This window comes from Cyphellophora attinorum (assembly GCF_001299255.1).
Source record: "Cyphellophora attinorum strain CBS 131958 chromosome Unknown Contig6, whole genome shotgun sequence".
NCBI lineage: Eukaryota > Fungi > Ascomycota > Eurotiomycetes > Chaetothyriales > Cyphellophoraceae > Cyphellophora > Cyphellophora attinorum.
Window position 1 is genome coordinate 763,074 of NW_017253234.1, and position 18,720 is coordinate 781,793.

Below are 18,720 nucleotides of genomic sequence, written 5' to 3' on the forward strand. Positions count from 1 at the left end.
CTTAAAAAGAGGGAGGAGGGTATTGTGCCTTGGATTTGTGCAGCGAAACACCCGTTGTCAGAAACGTTCGAGGAACAGGCAAAGGTTGAGAAGCGCGCGGGCCCAGCGATTGTGATTGATACAATCAAAACACAACCGTACTCAGTCTATAGCTATACACTGAGCATGTCCTCGTCCTGCAGGATATTTCCCGCACTTTCACCTCGATGTCGGACCTACAGTCCATTGCAAAATTCCCCGATCAGCTTCTCAACCTCCTCTCCCTTTTCCACACAATGCCAATGCCCAACACCCTTCAGTACCTCGATCTTCTTCTTCGACTCCTCCACGCTCGTCAGGCCCGCCGCGATCGTCTTGCAGCCCTCGATTGGCGCACTCTTATCCTCGTCTCCTGCAATTATCAAGATCGGGCACTCGACTTTGGCATACTCAGGCGGTGTAGCGTGCTCGATGGCGCCGCAATTTGCGATGTAGCCTCGGGGGTCCTGGCCGAGGACCATCTCGCGGATGAAGGCGACTTGGAGGGGCGTTGTGGCAGAGCCGACGGCGCGGGTTGGGATGGTGTTTGCCATTGCTTCGATGCCGTCTGGTTTTGAGCGTGTCAGTCATCGGGAGGAGCGTAGGATAATAGGGTACGCAGTGCTCGGACATTTGCTGGTCGTGGTGAAGGAAGATGTGGAAGCTCACCTTTTTGCACCACAGGCACTCTCTGCCTGAAGACCTCTGCTACAGCCTCTTGGGGATGCACGGGGCCGACGCAGATGCCGGCTACTGCGCGACTGGGTGCTGTAGCCGCGAGATAGGTCGGGAGCATTCCGCCCATGCTGTTCGAGTCCAACGAGTCAGTATGTACCACATGATCTCCACATATGCATCCACGCAGTGCCCATGTCTCTGTCCTCTCTGTGAGAACAGTAGCGACTCACCTGTATCCGATAATAATCCCCCTGTCCACCCCGACTACATCCATCAACCCCAACAAGTCCTTTCCAATCGTCTCAACACTGGTCCCCTCCTTCACCGCCTTCTCCCACCCCTTTTCATCACCCGGCACACTCCGCCCCGCCAACCAGTTGTCCGACACCAGACACCGGAATCCACGTTTGGTCAGGCCGGGGATAATGGGCAGCCAGTAGTTCTGCGTTGAGCCCAGGCCGTGAACGAATACTAGTGTTTGCTTTGAGGATGACGTGTCGGAGCTGGTGGGCGGGTAGTCTGTGTAGTGGATCCGGTGGCCTGTGGTAGAGATGGTGGTGTACGGCATTTCGGGTGATGGTGTTGTTGAGTACCAGCGGGGCGGCTGCTTGGGTGATTTTCGCTGGAATGTGAGAGCCCGGATGTGTGAGGGTGCTGCAGAAAGACGAAGATGATGGTATAGAGGTGAGTTGGTAGGTGAAGATGGGAGTTGCCGCTGATGGAGGGAGTCGTGCTGTAGCCGGGCAGCTGTGAGGCTCTTGGACGTTCTGCTGGTCAGAGAGCGAAATGTATAGCGACAGGTTTCAGTCGGCGTGGCAAGCAGCATACGATCGCCTCTACACAGATGTGGTGATTATGGAAGGGAGTCTGGTTGTCATAATGTGGAGAAGAGGCCCATCGGATGTGTACACGGCAATGGGCACGAAGGAATATATTTGCAGAAATCCTGGAGTCGATCGTCATTTCTTGCTGCACTATAAAGCACTGTGATACTCGTCGTACCCACTGACCACCCGCCTGCGCAGCATTTGCTTATATCTTACAACATGGGGTATCATTGCTAATTATTTCATCAATACTGGAACGAACGAAGGTCTCCAGACGCTTGTCTTCCCTTGTTATTCAAATGTGACCACCCAACCTTCGCAGGGTGGCACTGAACATGCGACCTGACCACAGTCCACCGTTCTAGCCAGCCAAGCCCATCAACAACAATCCTCCCACACCCATGCCTCCTGGCGCAAATGCCTGGTATCTCAACGATCTAAAACTCATGACCGTCGGATCGGCCGTGAAGCGTGTAACGACTCGTGGCGTCGTCATCACGGCTCGAGCGGTTGATTGAGCGTAGTCTGGACAGGAGACAGCGCACGTTCGGTGTATTTGTGGTTCGCCTGGTGAGCCTCCTGAGACATCGGCATCGTCTAGACGGTGGCCGGCGTGTACTCGAGATGAATGTTCGGCTTGTGATGGCATGTTCGCTTGGAGCGATTCCCCATCCCGTAGTGGCGATTCCTCCCGCTCTCGACGGCGAGCCTGGCTCGGCGAGGCCACGAGCTGAAGGGTCTGCATCGTTTCGTTACTGGTGGATTGACGAGGGCGGCGGGCGTAAACGCCAGCGGCGGTTGTCGGGTCCTCGAGAGGGCGTCAGTATCCCTTTGATCGAGACATGTGATCGTTGATGTCGTCTGGTGACTCGTCATCACAGACCGTAGAAGAGCGGTAGGTTATTTGACTGCTTGTCGAAAAGAGAAAACGAATGAGAAGGTTGGTCATGCAATGGTTCTCGGAAAATGAGATGGAGCGACATGCATCCTGGAATGCCACAACCACACCGCCAATTATGTGGGATATATAACGCCAAAAGGAACGCCAACGCTACCCAAGGGAAGTGCTAATACGCCGTTGTTGCTCCTGCCGTAAAGTCCGCATCATCGTACAAATGTGCTTAAGCGCCTGCCTCCCTCTGGTCTTTGCACTCGCCGCCCATCGCGCATCCTCAGGAATGAAGAAGGGAAAAGGTTCTGGCATTCGGGCAAGCACGTAGAGCTTAAGAGTAAGGAAATCACGCCCAGGCACTCACCCGCATGGTTCTTGCGCCACCCACAACCACACCCCTTCCACCTGGCCTAGGCGTAGCATTAGGCGCATAGTCTGGCGGACTGGCAGACTCCTCCTCCGCGCCACCCGGTCCAGCAAACAGATCAGGTACTGTGCTCCTGCGATAAGCGTGCAGCAATGGCGCGACTTCCTCGTAGTTGGGACTCTCAAGACCCATCTCCAGATTAAGATTGAACTGTTGCTCAATCTCTGCCAGGAGGACAGCCTCGTCGGCCTCGGAGACGCCAAAGCCCATCGCAAGGCGAGATGTCGCGGTCGGCGGCGGAGTGCCGCCCTCAGCCGTGATCTGGATTGGCGTCTTGAGCGTGATGGACGGCATTGACACAGAAGTGCCAGGTGAGTGCCAGGAGAGCGCAAGGTCGAGGATATAAGACCGCGAGATAATGCAGCTATGGAATGTTGGGAGAAAGATCTTTGGTGTTTTGAAGTTGGTTGTCGTCGAGCCAGAGCCTTCTGACGGTTTTGTAGGCGTCGGTAGCGAGATCGGAACCAGAACGCTGGCAGTATAGAAGGGAAGATTTGGATTAGCTGCGGCAGAAGCTTCTGGCACAGAAGTGCTGCTTGTATTAGAGAAGGTCGATGGTCGCCGTGCGAGATCTGAGGCACAAGACGTTGTGCGACTAATGTCCGAGCCAGCCTCGTGACGAGTCCAGGAGACAGTAGAAAGGTTGCGAGAGAGGAGGTCGACGGATTCCGAATACACCCCATGGAGATTGCCTAGACCATGGTCAGTAATCCTGTTGAAGGTATCAGTAATATTTTGGGACTTACTCCAGTTATCGCACCGATGTACCTCTGGTTGAATCTTGTAAGGCGCGGCGCCGAAGAACGTGTAAACACGGATCTTGCTGCCGATGTTGCCTAGGGTCGGTGGCTGATCTTCGTCGTGTTGCGGGTCGAAGCGCAGATTTATCGTAGCCGTGGTAGTAACTGGCTCTGCTGAACGTTTATGTGGATGGTGAAGTCTCAAAGGCTTTGGCTGAGTCGTCTCGGCTGTGATGTGGCCGATCTTTCCGATCTTGAAAAGACCCTTCTTGACTGCTCGCTCTCTCCGCATGATGTAGAAAGAGTGATCGTCGATGTGCACAGGCGGCGCCTCCTCCTTTCCCGGGACGATCAGGACCTTTTCTATCCTTTCGGCGGCATCGATGATCTTACCCGAAGGCAGTCGAGTCGTAGCTCGAACTCTGACTCCATAGCTCACTCGACTCATTGCCGGTGCAATGTCGTCCATGAGTTGATGACCATCGCCACAGATGGAGGTATCGCCCATCGAGGGCGGCAGTTCGAGGTGATCCTTGCGGAGCCCGTCATTGTCCACCTTGTGGGAACATACACATGGCAGCAGCGATGGTGGTACGCGGAACAGGAAGTCCACACTGTACGTCTGTCCAGCTTTGAGTAGATTGTTTTCTGGCAAGTCGTCACTGTCGACAGGCTGGAGTAGCTTCAAGAACACATGCCTCCCAGTCGTTCTGCCAGACGTGGGAGCTGTGGAGGCGATCTTCTCGACATAAGTCTGGCTCATGCCCTCGAATGTGATGATCAGCTCATCCAGGGTTGTGTCCTTCTCGAATTTGAGGTTGACTCTGCCTTTAATTTCATCATGAGTCGAGTAGACATGGACAAACGCAGATTCTTGGCCCTCGAGAACTATTTCGGCTTCGGGCTTCTTCCTTGAAAGAGCTACAGCGATAGATTTCCTTCTGCTGTCTGGCAAGATATTTGTTGGTAGTGAGCGAGCCCGTGAATACGCTGGCGCGCTTGGTCTGAGTATCGAAGGCATCCCTCCATTAGATGTGGTGGCGATGTCGGACATGGCGAGAAACTGCAAGTTCAAGACTTGACTTATAGATAAAGGCGAATCTGGGGAGGGGTCTCGTGATTCTGATTGGTTTGGAAGCCAACGAGTTTCGCGCGAGACCTAAGAGGAGGGGGTCCCAAGCCTACAATGGCGGGATTGCAGATCTTGGGCTCCAATGATAGTCCAGACGATATCGGAAAGACGGGTTCGAGCCTTGACGCCGTCAATGCTGGTTGGCGAGGGCCTATGCAAGTTGACGACAGCCACTTTGGTGAGGCGCGTGATCGTTTGAGATTGTTCGCAACCGAACAACTATCTCCAAGTGTGGTAGAAGCGGACGATCGGTATGCTGTCAGTAGCAGGATGATGAGAGCACAGGTTCACATGTATGGGGATTTGCCATTCTTTATTACTCTTTACTTTTCCGGACCTTTCGAGATGCCCGCGAAATCATGATCAATACGCCAATCGGCAAGCTTTACCGCCTGAATGGGGTAATACGCGGTGCTCCATGGGTAGAGATCACGAAAGGCGTGCGTTGCGTGATCCCACATGCCCATGACAGGCTTCTAGGTTTGGTAAGCAGCTGCCTCTAGTCAATGAGTCACCGATTTGGGACAGGAAAGTGCGGCGCGGAAGGAGATCTGCGTACTGTCCGTGACTCCGTGTCAGTAGTCTGCAGTCTGAGTATCGGCGCGGGGTGTCGTTCGGTGTGAAAGAAGGGCGCAGATCTTCGCCTCTCTCCCTGGCGCGAGTATCCACTTCCGCCGTTAAGTAGCTACCTCTACCAAGATCGCATGATGAAATGCTTAGGTGGCTTGAAACAACGAGCAAGATTTGAAAGCAGCATGTACGCCCATGCTACATTGTGCCAGGAGCTGTTTCGCCGGTGTGCTTTTATCTGAACCGAGTCCTCAGTTTTGAACCTTCGCGGTGCAGCACGCACCGCCCAACCTGTTTTCAGTAATCTGGACACCAAGAGAACTTCGACCGACGAACAGCGATAGACCTCAGCATGGTCCTTGCGACATCATTGATGCCGGGAGCTCGGATCTCTAGGCAACTTTGCCTTGGTTTTCACGAACAAAGCGTAGAATTCGCCTAATCGTTGACCAGGCTCGACTACTGATCGAGGACTCTTCTGACCGCGCGATTGTCACCTTTGTTAACAATTACGCTGCTTTGTCCAAGAAATTCTATGTCAATCTTGACTACATGCCGTAGACGTACAGATAGACTAGGTGTGAAGAGAGCATGCGGATGTCGCCTGAAGTTCTTGGGCCGTAAATTCACAGATCCACATCCAGATCTCCACATGCAATTTGAAGCCCTCTTGATGGAGCAAGCCTGCTCCCACGTGGAACATACTCGTGCACGATCCACGACAAGTGAACCTCGTTGCCGGTAAAGTGCTGCTACGGCAATACGTATCTTGTACCTCGCCGGGATGATAAGACGAACATTTGACCGTACTTGATGACAGGCTGCTCAAGGACCACCATCGTGATTTGGAATCTTCGGATCCGAGGACATCGCTTCTCATGGATGGATCACTCTGAAGCACGTGTGCCCGCAACAAGTTAGGAAAACTCCCATGTACAAATAGACTTTGGTCATCTGAACGTTCAGCTTTTAGCCCGACGTGAATATATGAGTCTAAAAGCCTGTCGATGATGGCTCCTCTTTCCCGAAGACAAATGTGAACCTCGACGCCTTGTGATCATCTGCAGGTACGCGAACGGAGTATGTCTTGCTGACAGGGGAAACCAGAGCGATTGCTGCGTAGCCGATGTCGGAACATTCGCACGGCGAAGCATGGGCGCCCGCGGGCTCCTAAACTGCGTTCCTTGCGATTAGGTGAACTAGATTCAAGAAGACGAAGTAGTCAAACAAGTTCTTTTGTCTCGTGGTCTATCGTAAAGACGTGATCCTTGACGGAACTACGTCCAGGTCCAGAGTATCTTTAGGAGACCAGAACCTGCGTCCTATTAGTACCATGTGCAGCCGATGCTGACGCGACTCTAGTCGACTTTGACGCCGCCGTATATCCTGCGCACAAAGGCGTAAGCTGTAAGGAACCCAATGCTTCCCGTCGCCAAAGTATACACCGTACATGCCAACGCCGAATAGCTAAAGAACAGTAAACTGCTAACAAATCCTTCGATATGCAACTTCGTCATGTAGTACCACGACGAATAGACGAAGATCCACCACCCCGACGCGCCACCGACGAGAAACGATTGCCACCACCAGTGATGATTCTCGGAAGACAGAAGAATGTAAGTGCTTATAAGCACTGTCTCTGCCACGGTGATGGCCAACAGACCAGATATTATGCTGAGGAAGCCAAACACGTAATAGTATGATGACTTATCCAAGTAGAGTGATTTGAAGACGAAGAGAAGCTCGATGAAGAGCACGGCGAAAGGCACCAGGCCCGCCAGCAGAGGTAAAGTGAAAGGATTGCGGGTGTACCATTGCTGCGGAGGAACTTGACGAGGTATGCTGGACGTTCTGGTCGGATGCTCCCAGACTGGCGACCTGTGGTATCCGTAGTTGGCTCCGATATGGACCAGAGGCACCTGTATCAGGAGCCACAGACAGACCAGCCCCAACAGAGTCGAGAAAGGTAAAGCAGTCGATGAAGCTTGTGCCCAGGTGAACATATTGAGGACAAAAATGAACGCAAATGACAGGCCTGGGAAAAGCAAAGCTGTCTGTAGGGCATTAGTGTTGGGGCAGACGTGGTGAAAGAGGCCATACCATGACTGTGTTCTTTTGCGGGCTTTGACCACCGAAGGTCTTGTATACTCTTGCAGAGAGATATCCTGATCCCAGTCCAGCAGCGACATACAAGAATACACCCACGCTGACGAAGCCTCCTCGCCAACTCGGATTAAGAACACCGAATGTACTCAGTAGCAGCAGTCCGGCAACCACAAATACAATCTGTATGCCAGAGCCGGCTAAGGGAGCTAGGAGACCGCCATACCTAGGCGCCCTGAAAACATCGGCGTGAAGCAATTTCCAACCAGTGAGATCTTCCATCACTTCGTCTTCAGATAGCTCGTCCTCCGCCGTGGTCTCTCCGAGCTTCTCCAAAAGACCGGAGGACTTCCTCTTCTCTGGCCTTTTCTTCGCTTTCAATCGGGCCTCTTCGAGCACGCCATCACCTCGGCCCTTCACATCACCTTGCATGGTACGCCCCCAGATTACGATGCAGACTGTGCCGAGGATGCCTGAGATGATAATGGAGTTGACAATAGCCAGCCAGTGTGTAAAAGTGGTTTCGGCCTGATCGCTAAAATACAGGTCCCAGCGATGGTCCCATTCGATGTCCTCCGACTCCCGGAAGTAGACGGAATAAGTGTAAGGTATCGACATTGTGGCCCCGTCGTTCATATCGATTCCACTCGCCGGAATGTAGGAAGAGTCTGGGTACTGTTTGCGCAAATCGGGGGTCGCAACGGGCGGTATGTAAAGCTGCATCGGCTTGTGGTCGGCCTCCACGTCCAGCGGACATCCCGTCTCATTCCGCTGGCCTGCATTCAAGCTCTTCGGATACACTTCGAAAGCTACGACGACCTTGCCGCCGCGATCTCCGGCTTTTCCTGGAGCCTTTCTCCACCTTACTACAATCGTATAATGATTGTTCATAAAGTACTGTGGCTGCCCTGTGGCTGGGTCGAAGTCTTTGTAGCCTAGTTTGAAGCCAGCACTGTAGTATTTCTTGGAGCGGTCGACGGTGACGAAGGACGTCGCTCCAGGCAGATTGTCCAGAATCCACTCGGCAACATATCCGTCATCAATCAAGTCCCGCGCCCATCGAATCTGCCAGCGATCGACGACGCGGTCACACAGGTATTGACACTCAACATCCTGCAGCATGTTCACCTCGATGTCGGAATTCTTTATTCTGTCACCCCGAAGGACTTCGCCCAGATTGAGGGCGACGGAATGGCCGCTGGCGTACTTCGAGCCATTATGAGTGTGGCCTGAGGGCGGACAGACAAACGGGAGGTCATAGTAGGCATACTGTAGCTCGCTGTTGTCCGAGAACAGCTTGTTCACGAGCAGTGGTATGTTCTCGTCGTCCTTATAGCTTTTTATCGAGTAGCCTGTGCGACACGGTTAGCCGCAACGTTTGCGGTGTCACCGCACCGATCCGTACCTGGGATATAAAATGCGTGTGCGATGGAGGCCAGTATCAAGATCAAGGAGCTGATCGAGGAGCTGCTAGCTCCTCTGCCAGTAGTACGGCCCATACTGGGTGGTAATGCGAAGCGATTGCAGCGGGCAATGGAATCACCCTGACGAAGATCACGGAAAAGGAAACCAGAGAAGTGAAGAACCGCGAGGCAGGCCGCAAGCTCGGCGGCAAATGTGTTGCCTATCTCGCGCACATGGAATAGCAGATGCAAGCGGAACTATGCATGAGGACGAGAATCGAAAGGATGCACAATGGACATTAAAGTGCGGCACGCAATAATGTGGTGAAGCGCTGCTGATAAGATGTTGGGGGAGAATCCGTAGAGGTGTGCTTACCACGAACGCGAGTTCCCGCCGCTTGCGCACACCCTGAGCTTAGCCCCAACTCCACCAGCAGAATGGGATTGGCCGAGGCTGCGAGACCCCTGAGCGTAAACTTTCACGAGCAATGCGACCCAGGTCGTACTGTATGCAATGGTCTCCTCCTATCAAGGACTGTGAGCGTACGCGTAGGTAGACACATGGGCAAAGAGGCACAGTTCCAATTCGGACCATAAGCTAAATGTTTGTACAGGAGAATAGAAGCGCCGTGCATAATGCTCTTTCCATCGGCGGCGTCAGGGTTCTTACCCTCAGATGGCCTTGGGATGCTCCTTACAAGGCCCGAGACCGCTTGGTGACGCCTGCCAATCCATCAATGTCATGAAGTGATGTGTGTTCGAAGAACAAAGGTGCAAACAACGTCGTAAGATCCAACAAAACATGATGCCTCCGTCCCATCGACCTCGCCCTGGTCACTGCCATCCCACTGGTCTCAATGCTGGTCTCATATCGGCTTTCATCAACTCCTGCGGTCATTCATTGTCGTCGTAATCTTCGTTACTGCCGCCTCATTGCCACCTCTCGCCTCTCCTGCTTATTTTGTCAACGTCACGAACTGCCAACTTCTGCATACCCGCTACCAACAACCCTCTCCACCTGCCTTGTTCCGTCCATTGACCCCATCTGCGGGGTTCCACGCGGTGCATGCTGCTGATGCTGCAGCGAAGCTCTCCGCTCTCGATCCTGTACACCATCCTCTTGCTGCAAGCTGCCCTTCTGCACTGCCACTTCACCATCCTGGCCTTGAGCGCGAGGCACAACAATCCACTCGTCTCCCTGACTCTGCCCCGGCCCAGGCCCACCCTGATCGTAAGTGCCGATCTCGCTGCTCCCCACGACCGGCTGGCTCTGCGGTCTCGCCAGCTCCGCCGCGAGCGCAGCCGCACCTGCACCACCGTCGAAGGCGCCCGTGGGAAGCGTGAAGTCGCCGTCCCCATTGTCGGCAGCGTAGGCGTCCAAATTGGCCAAGGCTGCAGCGAAGCCGTTCTTTGAGGGGACGCGTCGGTGAGCGTGCGCGTGGTGTGGCATGGAGATAGGGTGCTGTTGATGGTGGGACGGGTGATGTGATGGGTGCGATGGATGTTGAGCTGGAGGCTGGTGGTAAGGTGCGTCGGTCGCGGTCGGAGCAGTGAAGCTGTGGTGCGCCGTCAGGATGGGTCGTTGTGGTTGTGGGTGTTGTAAAATTTGATGGGGCTGTGGTTGATGATGGTGTTGCTGATGATGGGGATGGGGATGCTGAGACTGAACGTGCGGCTGGTGGTGATGAGAGTATAGTGGTGGTAGCGAGTGAGAACTTGAGGCTGAGAAGGGCAGCGGCGCTGATTGCGGATGTGGCGATATGGCATGGGTGTGTGGATGATGCATGCCGTGATGCGGATGCGGTTGAGGATGGGTATGCGGATGTGATGAAAACGGTGGTTGAGTGGTAGGAATGTAGAGTGGCTGAGGCTGAGGAGGATGAGTTCGAGCGTGACCGTAGGAAGGCAAGTGCTGAGGAGGACCAGGAGCCCGAGACGATGTCGCAGAGGACGGTGTTGGCGTAGGCGCGTGTCGAGGAGTTGGATGGGAAGGCGTGTTGCCAAGGTCGGACATGGCTGAGGCTGCGAGAAGAGCACGCATAGTCTCGTCATGCTCACTGATCGGTGTGGGTGGTGGATGAGGCTGGTGAGGGTGCATAGCCTGAGGAGCGATCATAGGAGCTGGGTGTGGAGATTGATGGCTAGGATGTGGCGAGGGCTGGTAATACTGCTGATCGCCCGCCAATTGAGCCTGGAGCACTTTGTGGGTGTTCAAGTCAAATTTGGCCAAAGGCTGCGCAGGCATCTTGTCGCTACCATCAGAGAACGACCCTTGCGAAGGGACGTTGTTCATGTCAAGTTGCCGCTCGGAATCCTGACGCTTAAGCTGCGGCATCTCGAAGAGATTGTTGGTAGGTGGAGCTGCCTGTTCTGGCATTTGCTGAGCTTCCTGACTCGGAAGAGCGTAGGTCATGCCCAAGTCGCCAGGCATGGCGCCCGGGTCGGCGTCGAACGCAAAGGATGCCCCTTCACCCTGAAGATTGCCAAAGTCCGTCAGTTGATCCTGGCTGTACATGAAGCTGTCCCCACACAGTTCATCCATATTGGTATCAAACATATCGTATGCTTGAGGGTCCGAAACAGGCAAGAAGCCCTGTGGCTGCGAAAACATATGATCGGGATTCTGGGCGCCGTCCATTATTGTGTCCATGCCGAGGCCATGGAGACCCATATCGCCCGCAACCTGATCGGGCCTCAAAGCCATCTCCGACGCGGGAATCAGCCTTTGCCAGGTAGTAGTGCCAACATATGGCGGCGAAGCTTGCGAAAACCTCCAGAGCAAGATGCCCATGCGCCTCCTACCATTACCTCGCTGCTCAGCCCAAATCTCTTGCATAACTGTCAAGTTCTTGAAAAAGTTGCGCGACGCTTCGTTCGCAAGCTCAACTGCGCCATCGTTTTCTGAATCTTCTGCCCTCTTACGTTTCTCTGTGAGGTTTGTGAATGTTGATGCCCACCATTTTGACTCAAAGAAGGGTCGGACCTTGCCGGGCGGTAGTTCGTTGCCTGGGAAGCGTCTTGTGTCTCCTTGATCAAACGACCGTGCTGGAAAATGTGCGTCACGCACTTCCACTGGACTATCATCTGCAAGGCTTCTTTGTTGTGGCCAGAGGGATGCATAAAGTCGAGTTCCAGGCTGATGCCGAGTTTCGAGAATTTCGGGGGAAAGTCGTTCATCAGCTGAAAGCTGGCATCGAGCAGAAGAATGTCGCACGACTCCGCCATTGTCCAGGACTCTGTGATGGAGCGCAGATTGGGGAACGATACTCTCCAGTTCTTCACATCTTCCAAGGGAATCGGCGCTGATATTGAGCTGTTGCTCTGGAGCCTCGTATACTGATGCAGCGCCTGGCTGATCTGGTCCGGCAAGCTAACCCACATCTTGAAGCTCAGACGCGAGCATGAATGCCTGTCCACGTATGGCCCACTTCCCGGCATCGAGTAAGAGCCCGGGCCCATCGGCCGGCCAGGTCCCTTGTAGTATCCCATGCGACTGGACATCGATTGGTTTCTGACCATATCTTTGATGGAGTTGCTGTAGAATTCGGAACCTCCGCCACCTCGGTCGTCCGTTGCAGTGACGAGTGCAGCCCCTGGTCCGGTCAGTGAGGCTGAAACAAGGCAAAATGCAGCGAGAAACTCTCACATTCTGGGATGTCTTTTAGTAACGTATTGAGGACTTGAATATGACTTGACACCTGTTTCCTGGTCCTGTAGGCACCTGTTTCTTGGTAGATCCATTCTGAGATCAATTCGTTTCGTCCATGAGGTCGACCACGTTGCGACTTTTTCCTTCGACCCATCGGAGGGATGTTGACGAGCGCTGGGATTGTTAGTGACTACCAATGCCAGCTAGCAGCACAGCCTACCATTCTGAAAGGCTTCCTCGATTTGATCGTCCCACACAAGTTGACCGTCGGGACCAGTGTCACACCGTTGGCGAGCTCGGTATTGAAGGTACTTCGGATGCTGTAGGTACGGTCTCTCTGCATCGACTCTTCGTCTTCGCAGGAACTTGTCTCTATAGCCTTGTCGGCGGTTGTGCAGATGCTGAAGATTGTCGGCGTGAGCATCGTTCGAGCCTAGCTTGACCTTTGGTATTGGATACTGGACCTCCGACTTGATCCATGGCTCTGCACGAGGCAGGCCCAGCGGATCTTGGTTCTCGATACCATCCTTAGAATCCGGATTGTATGCTTGAATGTTACCTGACGATGAGGTCAAGACCCTTGAGGCCAGTGACAGGTCAGTAGGCTCTCGCTGGTATGGTCCAGACGTGCTGGTATGCCAGTGCTCCATTGCTGGTGCACCACACTTCCCCTCTCTTTTGGTGGAATGGGAATGCAGAGCAGGCCCAACAACACCAGGCTGGGGAATGAGAAGAACAAAGGAACAAAAGAACTTCTTGTTGAGTATGAGTATGGAAGGAAACTCTTTCAAGTACGATTATCATGCGATCAAGGAGTCGACTGCTCGTGCAATGCAAATTTACTGATGTTCTCAAGTAGTTGCTCCTTCGATCAACTCTGTTCACCTACCGTGGCCCGTTCGGAAGACGACATCATGATTGGTCCCGGTGATGTCTTTGCTGTATCGGGAGAGGTTTCTCTCCACCAGATAATCTCTGGTGTACAAGACACTGACTGATTTCTTGTCCTTACCGCACGGACCACAAGGCGTTGAGCGGGGATGGCGCTCTGCAAGGGGGCCTTCTCGGAAGTGAAGCGTACGGGCGGAGGTGGGCTCGTATACGGGCGACTATCTCGAGCAAAGCAATTCAACCACTGACAATGAATAGAATGTGTGTAGACTTGCCTCGTTCCTACCGTCACCAGAGGAACAATCTTTTCGTCTCAACGACAATGGCTCCCGTCATGCCTCAATTTCCTCTGAAGAATGCTGTGCACCAACACAGACCCCGAGCAATGAGGCTCAAATGCTATTCTCCCTTTCAGTAACAATAGAGAGAGTCGGACCGCGGTGAATTGCTCCAGCCAGTGTCATTGACTTTCCGTTGTCTTGGGCCATGCCTCCCTCGTACTCAGATGAGATGACTTGCAGCAACGCAAGGGATGAAAAGCCGGTAATTGCAATCGGCCCCAAGGGCAAGAGCAGGCTAAGCATCATCGTCTCGTGCACTGTCCTCCACTGCAAACTTTCTGCGGGCCGATCCTGACAACATTTTGGTGACATTCGCAAGATGCTCGTGCCGACCGGCCTTTTTCTCCATCGCTTTTATAGTTTCTTCAGGATCGTCTGTTTCTCCTTCAGCGAAATCAAGTACAAGTTTGCGACCTAGCAAGTGAGTGCTGGACAATGCCTCCATGGCAGAGGTGGCCTCTTTCGCTGATGCGAAGTTGGCAAAAGCAAACCCACGGACAGAATTGTCAAATTTCCTTGGCATTCTGATGGAGTGTAGTTGGCCATAGGCACCGAAGAGGGCCCGCAGATCCTTCTTCGAGGCTTCAAACGGAAGATTCTTGATGATGATCTTGGTCTTCGCCGAATCAGCTTTCTTCAAGCTATCCTCCTTGCGGCGCTCCTTTGCAGCGTCTGGGACCTTGTTGGACAGCTGGACGAGAAGCTCATGACCATCTAGACGATGGCCATTCATTGTGGCAATAGCTGCCTCGGCCTGGGCTCTGGTGCGAAACTCTGCGAAGCCGAATCCCATGCTGAGGGTCTCTCCGGGTCGAGCTTTATCCGTTCTAGTCTTTACTCTTGCTGACAAGAACCCGGATAGCGGTTTGAACACTTCGCCCAAACGAGCTGTCGTAGTGGCAAAATTGAGGTTGCGGATGAAGATTGTTGACGTTTGTGCCTTAGTCTCCCACTCCGAGGGCTCTTCTGCAGGAACAGCATTCCTCGCCTCAGGTGCCGTAGATTCATCCCTAGTAACGTCAAATAAACCTTTGGGCCCCTTTTCCAGGTACAAGACTGAACCTTTGAGGTTGGTGTATGCCAAACTTTTGAGAGCTGCTTTTGCTGCATGAGGCTCCAGGAACAGAGCGATGGCCATTGTGCCTGACGGCGGCAGTACCAACTTCTCCAGTGAACCAAATTTGGCCAACATTGCTGACAACTCTTCGGACGTGGTTCCGTAGGGAAAGTTCTTCAGGAGCAAAGACTTGTCGTCTCTGAGACGCTCCGAGAAAGCGGCGACATTGATCTGCTGCTTGCGCAGGTATTCTTTTGTCTCCTGAATGATGGCAGTCTCCGCATGTGCCTGCTTCACAGCTGCGTCCGTAGACGAAGGGTCAAGCAAGTCCGCCTTTGACACACCTAACCGCTGCGCAGTAGACGATAGCACGGCATCAGGATTCATGTATAATGAGTTCCAGCTGAAGGTCTGAGTTGTAGCCCCAGACTTCCGCTTGAGCGCTTTCTGTTGCTTCAAAGGCAGCTTTGAGATCTCGAAGTCGGATAACTTCTGGTCCTTTCGATCGGAAGCTGGGAGCAGGTGCAGTAATCTGCCCTGAAAAGACTGACCGTCAAGTTCGTGTAGCGCTTTCGCTGCATCCTCGGGATCGACAAATTGCACGAAGCCCAAGCCTTTGCTTCTCGACGTCCGATTATCCTTAACGATATGTACCTGCGTTGCCGTTAGCCATGAACAGGGCACTATCCATTGAGAACGTGGTGAGAAGAAAGCTCAGAGGTGCAAAGCATCTACTAAAAAACTAGCTCCAGGGTCGAATCATTTGCCGAAGCATAAGATGTCCCTATCTGGAAATCATCACAGGTTGGCGCGAGAGAAGAGGAGCGAACGTACCTCTGTGACCTGGCCGTGCGACCCGAACAGCGACTCAAGGTCGACATCAGAAACATCGAAGGACAAATTGCGCACAAACAAGCGACCATTGGGTACGGCGACTGGGCTGTCTGCGTTCGTTTGCGGCGCTGCTGAGTCGATCTCAGCGCCAGCGTCCTCCTGGTCTGTAGCTGGGGGTGACAACGGCTGGATGTCCCGTGAAGACCTGGACACCACAGGCTCACTGTCTAGTTCTCGCAGATCGAGCGTGCGGCTTGTTTTGCCACGTATCCAGTCCATGTCGGACGTCGCTACAGTTGCTTGCGTGCGATCGAGCTCCGTAGTTTCCTCGTCAGAAGCGAAGCCTTCAAACGGTTCCTCGTTCCCAGCTGCAGGCAGTACATTCTCGTCGAGCTGTTGCGGTTGTTCGGAATTGCTCACGTGTCCAGCATCTTGCGCACCACGCTCTGATTCCCCGTCATCGCGAGCATCTCTTTTCCGCTTCTTTGCGACATTGGCATCGGCATGTCTTGGGATCTTGTCCCGCCGCATGGAGACTGGAGCACCCTGACCGTTGGCATCTCTCTTGACTTCGATGGGCCGCGCTACTGACACAGCGATTTTTGACATTCGTATGAATGACTTATTGAAGTATCTGACGGCATCTCTGGCTGTTTCGTGGTCGCGAAAGCCAACAAAGCCAATGCGGCGATCTGGGAAAACATGTGCATCTGTAGCATCGCTTTTGTGGCTAAAATGCTTGCGTAGGTCATCGCTCGTCAATTTGGGAGGCAGGCCAGACACGAAAATGCGCGTACTTGTGGCCGTCTCGTCTGGCGATGCATCTCCCATTATGGTGAAGAGTGGTTGCAAGGAGTGAATCATCGAAACAGTGATTGAAACTTTGACTTGAAACGGAACTTTTCGAGATCGACGCCAAGGCCTAACGCATAAGAGTGGAGATGTGGTTCCTGGCCCGCATTGCGGGCAGATATTTGGGCAGGCATCTTTACAATCCGCATTGCGCATCTGCTAACCACAAACATAAGCCCGTAAGCTATACCTGCCCCTGTATGCTCTGGGCTGTAGTGACATAGCGACATATTCTGTGTACTGACCGCGACCGTAGCTATAACCACAAAGATGGCTTCCAAGGAAGAGATGCCCGACAAGAAGGAGAAGTTGGAGCGTAGGTCCTTCCAGGAACGTGTTTGTGATGACTAGCTAACGTCAGGCTCAGCGCAGATAAAGTCGGTCGATATGGTACGGGAGGTCTCCGCATACACAGTACGACACTGACATCTCGAAGAGCGATGATATGCAGCAGGAAGCGATCGAAGTTGGTATGAACAAGATTGGTACTCCTGGCGGTGGACTGAAATTAACGCACGCCAGCACAAGAAGCAATGGAGAAGCATACAATTGAGAAGGTGAGGGAGCAGATCGGAGGCCATAGGCACGGCTGACTGTCATACAGGATATCGCCCAACACATCAAACGAGAAGTATGTGTTGACCCATCCAAGGCAGGCTCATGCTCACCCTGCTTTTTAGTTCGATCAGCGCAAAGGAGCCACATGGCACTGTATCGTCGGCCGCAACTTCGGAAGCTTTGTCACCCACGGTACGTCCCTGGCTTGAGGGAAGAAGCAGTGTCATCAGGCTGACCATCTTCAGAAACCAAGCACTTCATCTACTTCTACCTCGGCCATGTCGCAATCCTGCTGTTCAAGACTCAATAGAAGCGATGCCGACGACAAAATGAAATGGTTTCATGACCACGCGACGAGCAGATACCGGAACGAGGATGGATGACCGGGCTGGGAGCATATTGAGCAGAAGTCGAATTGTCGTGGTGCTGTTGAAAGACCATTGCGACCTGCCAAGAGTTCTCGACAATGCCATCCAGGTGACACGACCTGACATGATTTGGAGTTGGGCTTCCAGGAGAAGGTGATGCATGTCTGCCAGGGCGTCCAAACATTCAAACATTTGAACCAACGGATGTTATCACGTGATTGAATCTGCCCAGCCCTGCGGACGCCCGGAGGCTCTGGGCCAAGCCGCCTAAGCCGCCTACGTACGTCAATCGACAAATGAAGAGACCCGAGAACTGCGCCACGGCTCATCCATTACGTGCACCTCAGACCTATTCCAACGTCCTGTAGACCAGCGCCTTCGCACAACGAAGCCTTTGAAAGCCCGTCGTCGCAAGATCCCACTCGCTACCGACTCAGAAACATCCTGCCTCTGTCACGCATTGAAGATCGAGCACACCCATTCGTGATTGCACGCGCCTGCCGCAATGGCATTCTGCTTCGTTGTCGGGACCAATGGTTCGTACGCGCAATCATCACACTTACTGCCGTTGTCCGCCATTGTCACTCGAAGACGATCTCCCAGGTCATCCTGAGCGTGAGCCAGCTTCCAGAAAAAGCCAACTAACCATAGCATCCCTCGCAGACTTCACATCCCAACTCAAAGGCTACGAAAACGTCACCGCGCAATGCCACAACTGTGGTAACTGGAGCGCACATCCTATCAGCAGCTGGGAGTGGTTCACATTCTGCTGGATCCCCGTGATTCCGCTGGGAGGAAAGCATAAAGACGTATGTACACACCCTACGGTCTCCCGACTTCACACAGATGCATATACAAGACGAAAGAGAAAACACCTGCTGACATAGCATTTCATAAGGTCGCCTGCTCGATCTGCCGCTTCCGCCAGGACATGCGACAGCGGAACGATATACAACAAGGCGGAGCTGGAGGACCACCACCGCAACATCACCAGATGGGTCCGCCGCAGGGTTGGAGTCAGGGCCCGCCGCAGCAGCAGCAGGGCTATGGGCAAGGGCCGCCGCCGGGCCAGGGCGGGCAGCCTGTGTATAAATGAGATAGCGGTTACATGGGTGAGGCTTGGGGGCTGCTTTGGCTTACAAAAGGGTGATCGACTAGCGGCTTCGACGGTGGGCTAATGGGTAAATTCATGAGAGTGCCATTTCACTGTAATTTCGAGTTCGCAGATAGCAGAACACTTCTGGTGTGAAGGAAGGTCAACTTTCTCGCTCTTCAGACTTTTACGGACTCCACAGACGCTGAAGCTAACACCAACACCAGAAAGAATGCTTCCAGCGGATGCTGAGACATCACAACGGAGTGATCCGACAAAAGCTGTCG

The 18,720-nt window shown here is 53.4% G+C and overlaps 7 protein-coding genes across 7 annotated transcripts; 2 read left to right on the plus strand and 5 right to left on the minus strand.

Annotated features, from left to right (window-relative positions):
* Positions 1-215: 215 nt before the first annotated feature.
* Positions 216-1,264, minus strand: AB675_2012 (putative aminoacrylate hydrolase RutD; the record flags this gene model as incomplete). The annotated part of the gene is made up of 3 exons (XM_018141949.1): positions 216-586; positions 688-824; positions 927-1,264. The coding sequence occupies 3 exons, from the start codon at positions 1,262-1,264 to the stop codon at positions 216-218; spliced, it is 846 nt and encodes a 281-aa protein (XP_018003063.1).
* Positions 1,265-1,884: 620 nt separating this feature from the next.
* AB675_2013 (uncharacterized protein) lies at positions 1,885-4,636 on the minus strand (the record flags this gene model as incomplete). Its single annotated transcript, XM_018141950.1, has 3 exons — positions 1,885-2,331; positions 2,780-3,534; positions 3,589-4,636. The coding sequence occupies 3 exons, from the start codon at positions 4,634-4,636 to the stop codon at positions 1,885-1,887; spliced, it is 2,250 nt and encodes a 749-aa protein (XP_018002793.1).
* Positions 4,637-6,642: 2,006 nt separating this feature from the next.
* Positions 6,643-8,886, minus strand: AB675_2014 (Transmembrane 9 superfamily member 7; the record flags this gene model as incomplete). Its single annotated transcript, XM_018141951.1, has 3 exons — positions 6,643-7,338; positions 7,385-8,739; positions 8,793-8,886. The coding sequence occupies 3 exons, from the start codon at positions 8,884-8,886 to the stop codon at positions 6,643-6,645; spliced, it is 2,145 nt and encodes a 714-aa protein (XP_018002611.1).
* An 874-nt stretch (positions 8,887-9,760) lies between these two features.
* AB675_2015 (Regulatory protein abaA) lies at positions 9,761-13,089 on the minus strand (the record flags this gene model as incomplete). Its single annotated transcript, XM_018141952.1, has 4 exons — positions 9,761-11,807; positions 11,858-12,383; positions 12,437-12,613; positions 12,660-13,089. The coding sequence occupies 4 exons, from the start codon at positions 13,087-13,089 to the stop codon at positions 9,761-9,763; spliced, it is 3,180 nt and encodes a 1,059-aa protein (XP_018003052.1).
* Positions 13,090-13,906: 817 nt separating this feature from the next.
* On the minus strand, positions 13,907-16,393 carry AB675_2016 (Multiple RNA-binding domain-containing protein 1; the record flags this gene model as incomplete). Its single annotated transcript, XM_018141953.1, has 2 exons — positions 13,907-15,382; positions 15,563-16,393. 2 exons carry the CDS (start codon positions 16,391-16,393, stop codon positions 13,907-13,909), a joined length of 2,307 nt encoding a protein of 768 aa, XP_018002869.1.
* Positions 16,394-16,684: 291 nt separating this feature from the next.
* AB675_2017 (Dynein light chain, cytoplasmic) lies at positions 16,685-17,282 on the plus strand (the record flags this gene model as incomplete). Its single annotated transcript, XM_018141954.1, has 7 exons — positions 16,685-16,730; positions 16,782-16,804; positions 16,851-16,884; positions 16,937-16,971; positions 17,019-17,045; positions 17,095-17,164; positions 17,218-17,282. The coding sequence occupies 7 exons, from the start codon at positions 16,685-16,687 to the stop codon at positions 17,280-17,282; spliced, it is 300 nt and encodes a 99-aa protein (XP_018002771.1).
* Positions 17,283-17,845: 563 nt separating this feature from the next.
* On the plus strand, positions 17,846-18,436 carry AB675_2018 (uncharacterized protein; the record flags this gene model as incomplete). The annotated part of the gene is made up of 3 exons (XM_018141955.1): positions 17,846-17,876; positions 17,992-18,149; positions 18,200-18,436. The coding sequence occupies 3 exons, from the start codon at positions 17,846-17,848 to the stop codon at positions 18,434-18,436; spliced, it is 426 nt and encodes a 141-aa protein (XP_018002788.1).
* Positions 18,437-18,720: the final 284 nt, after the last annotated feature.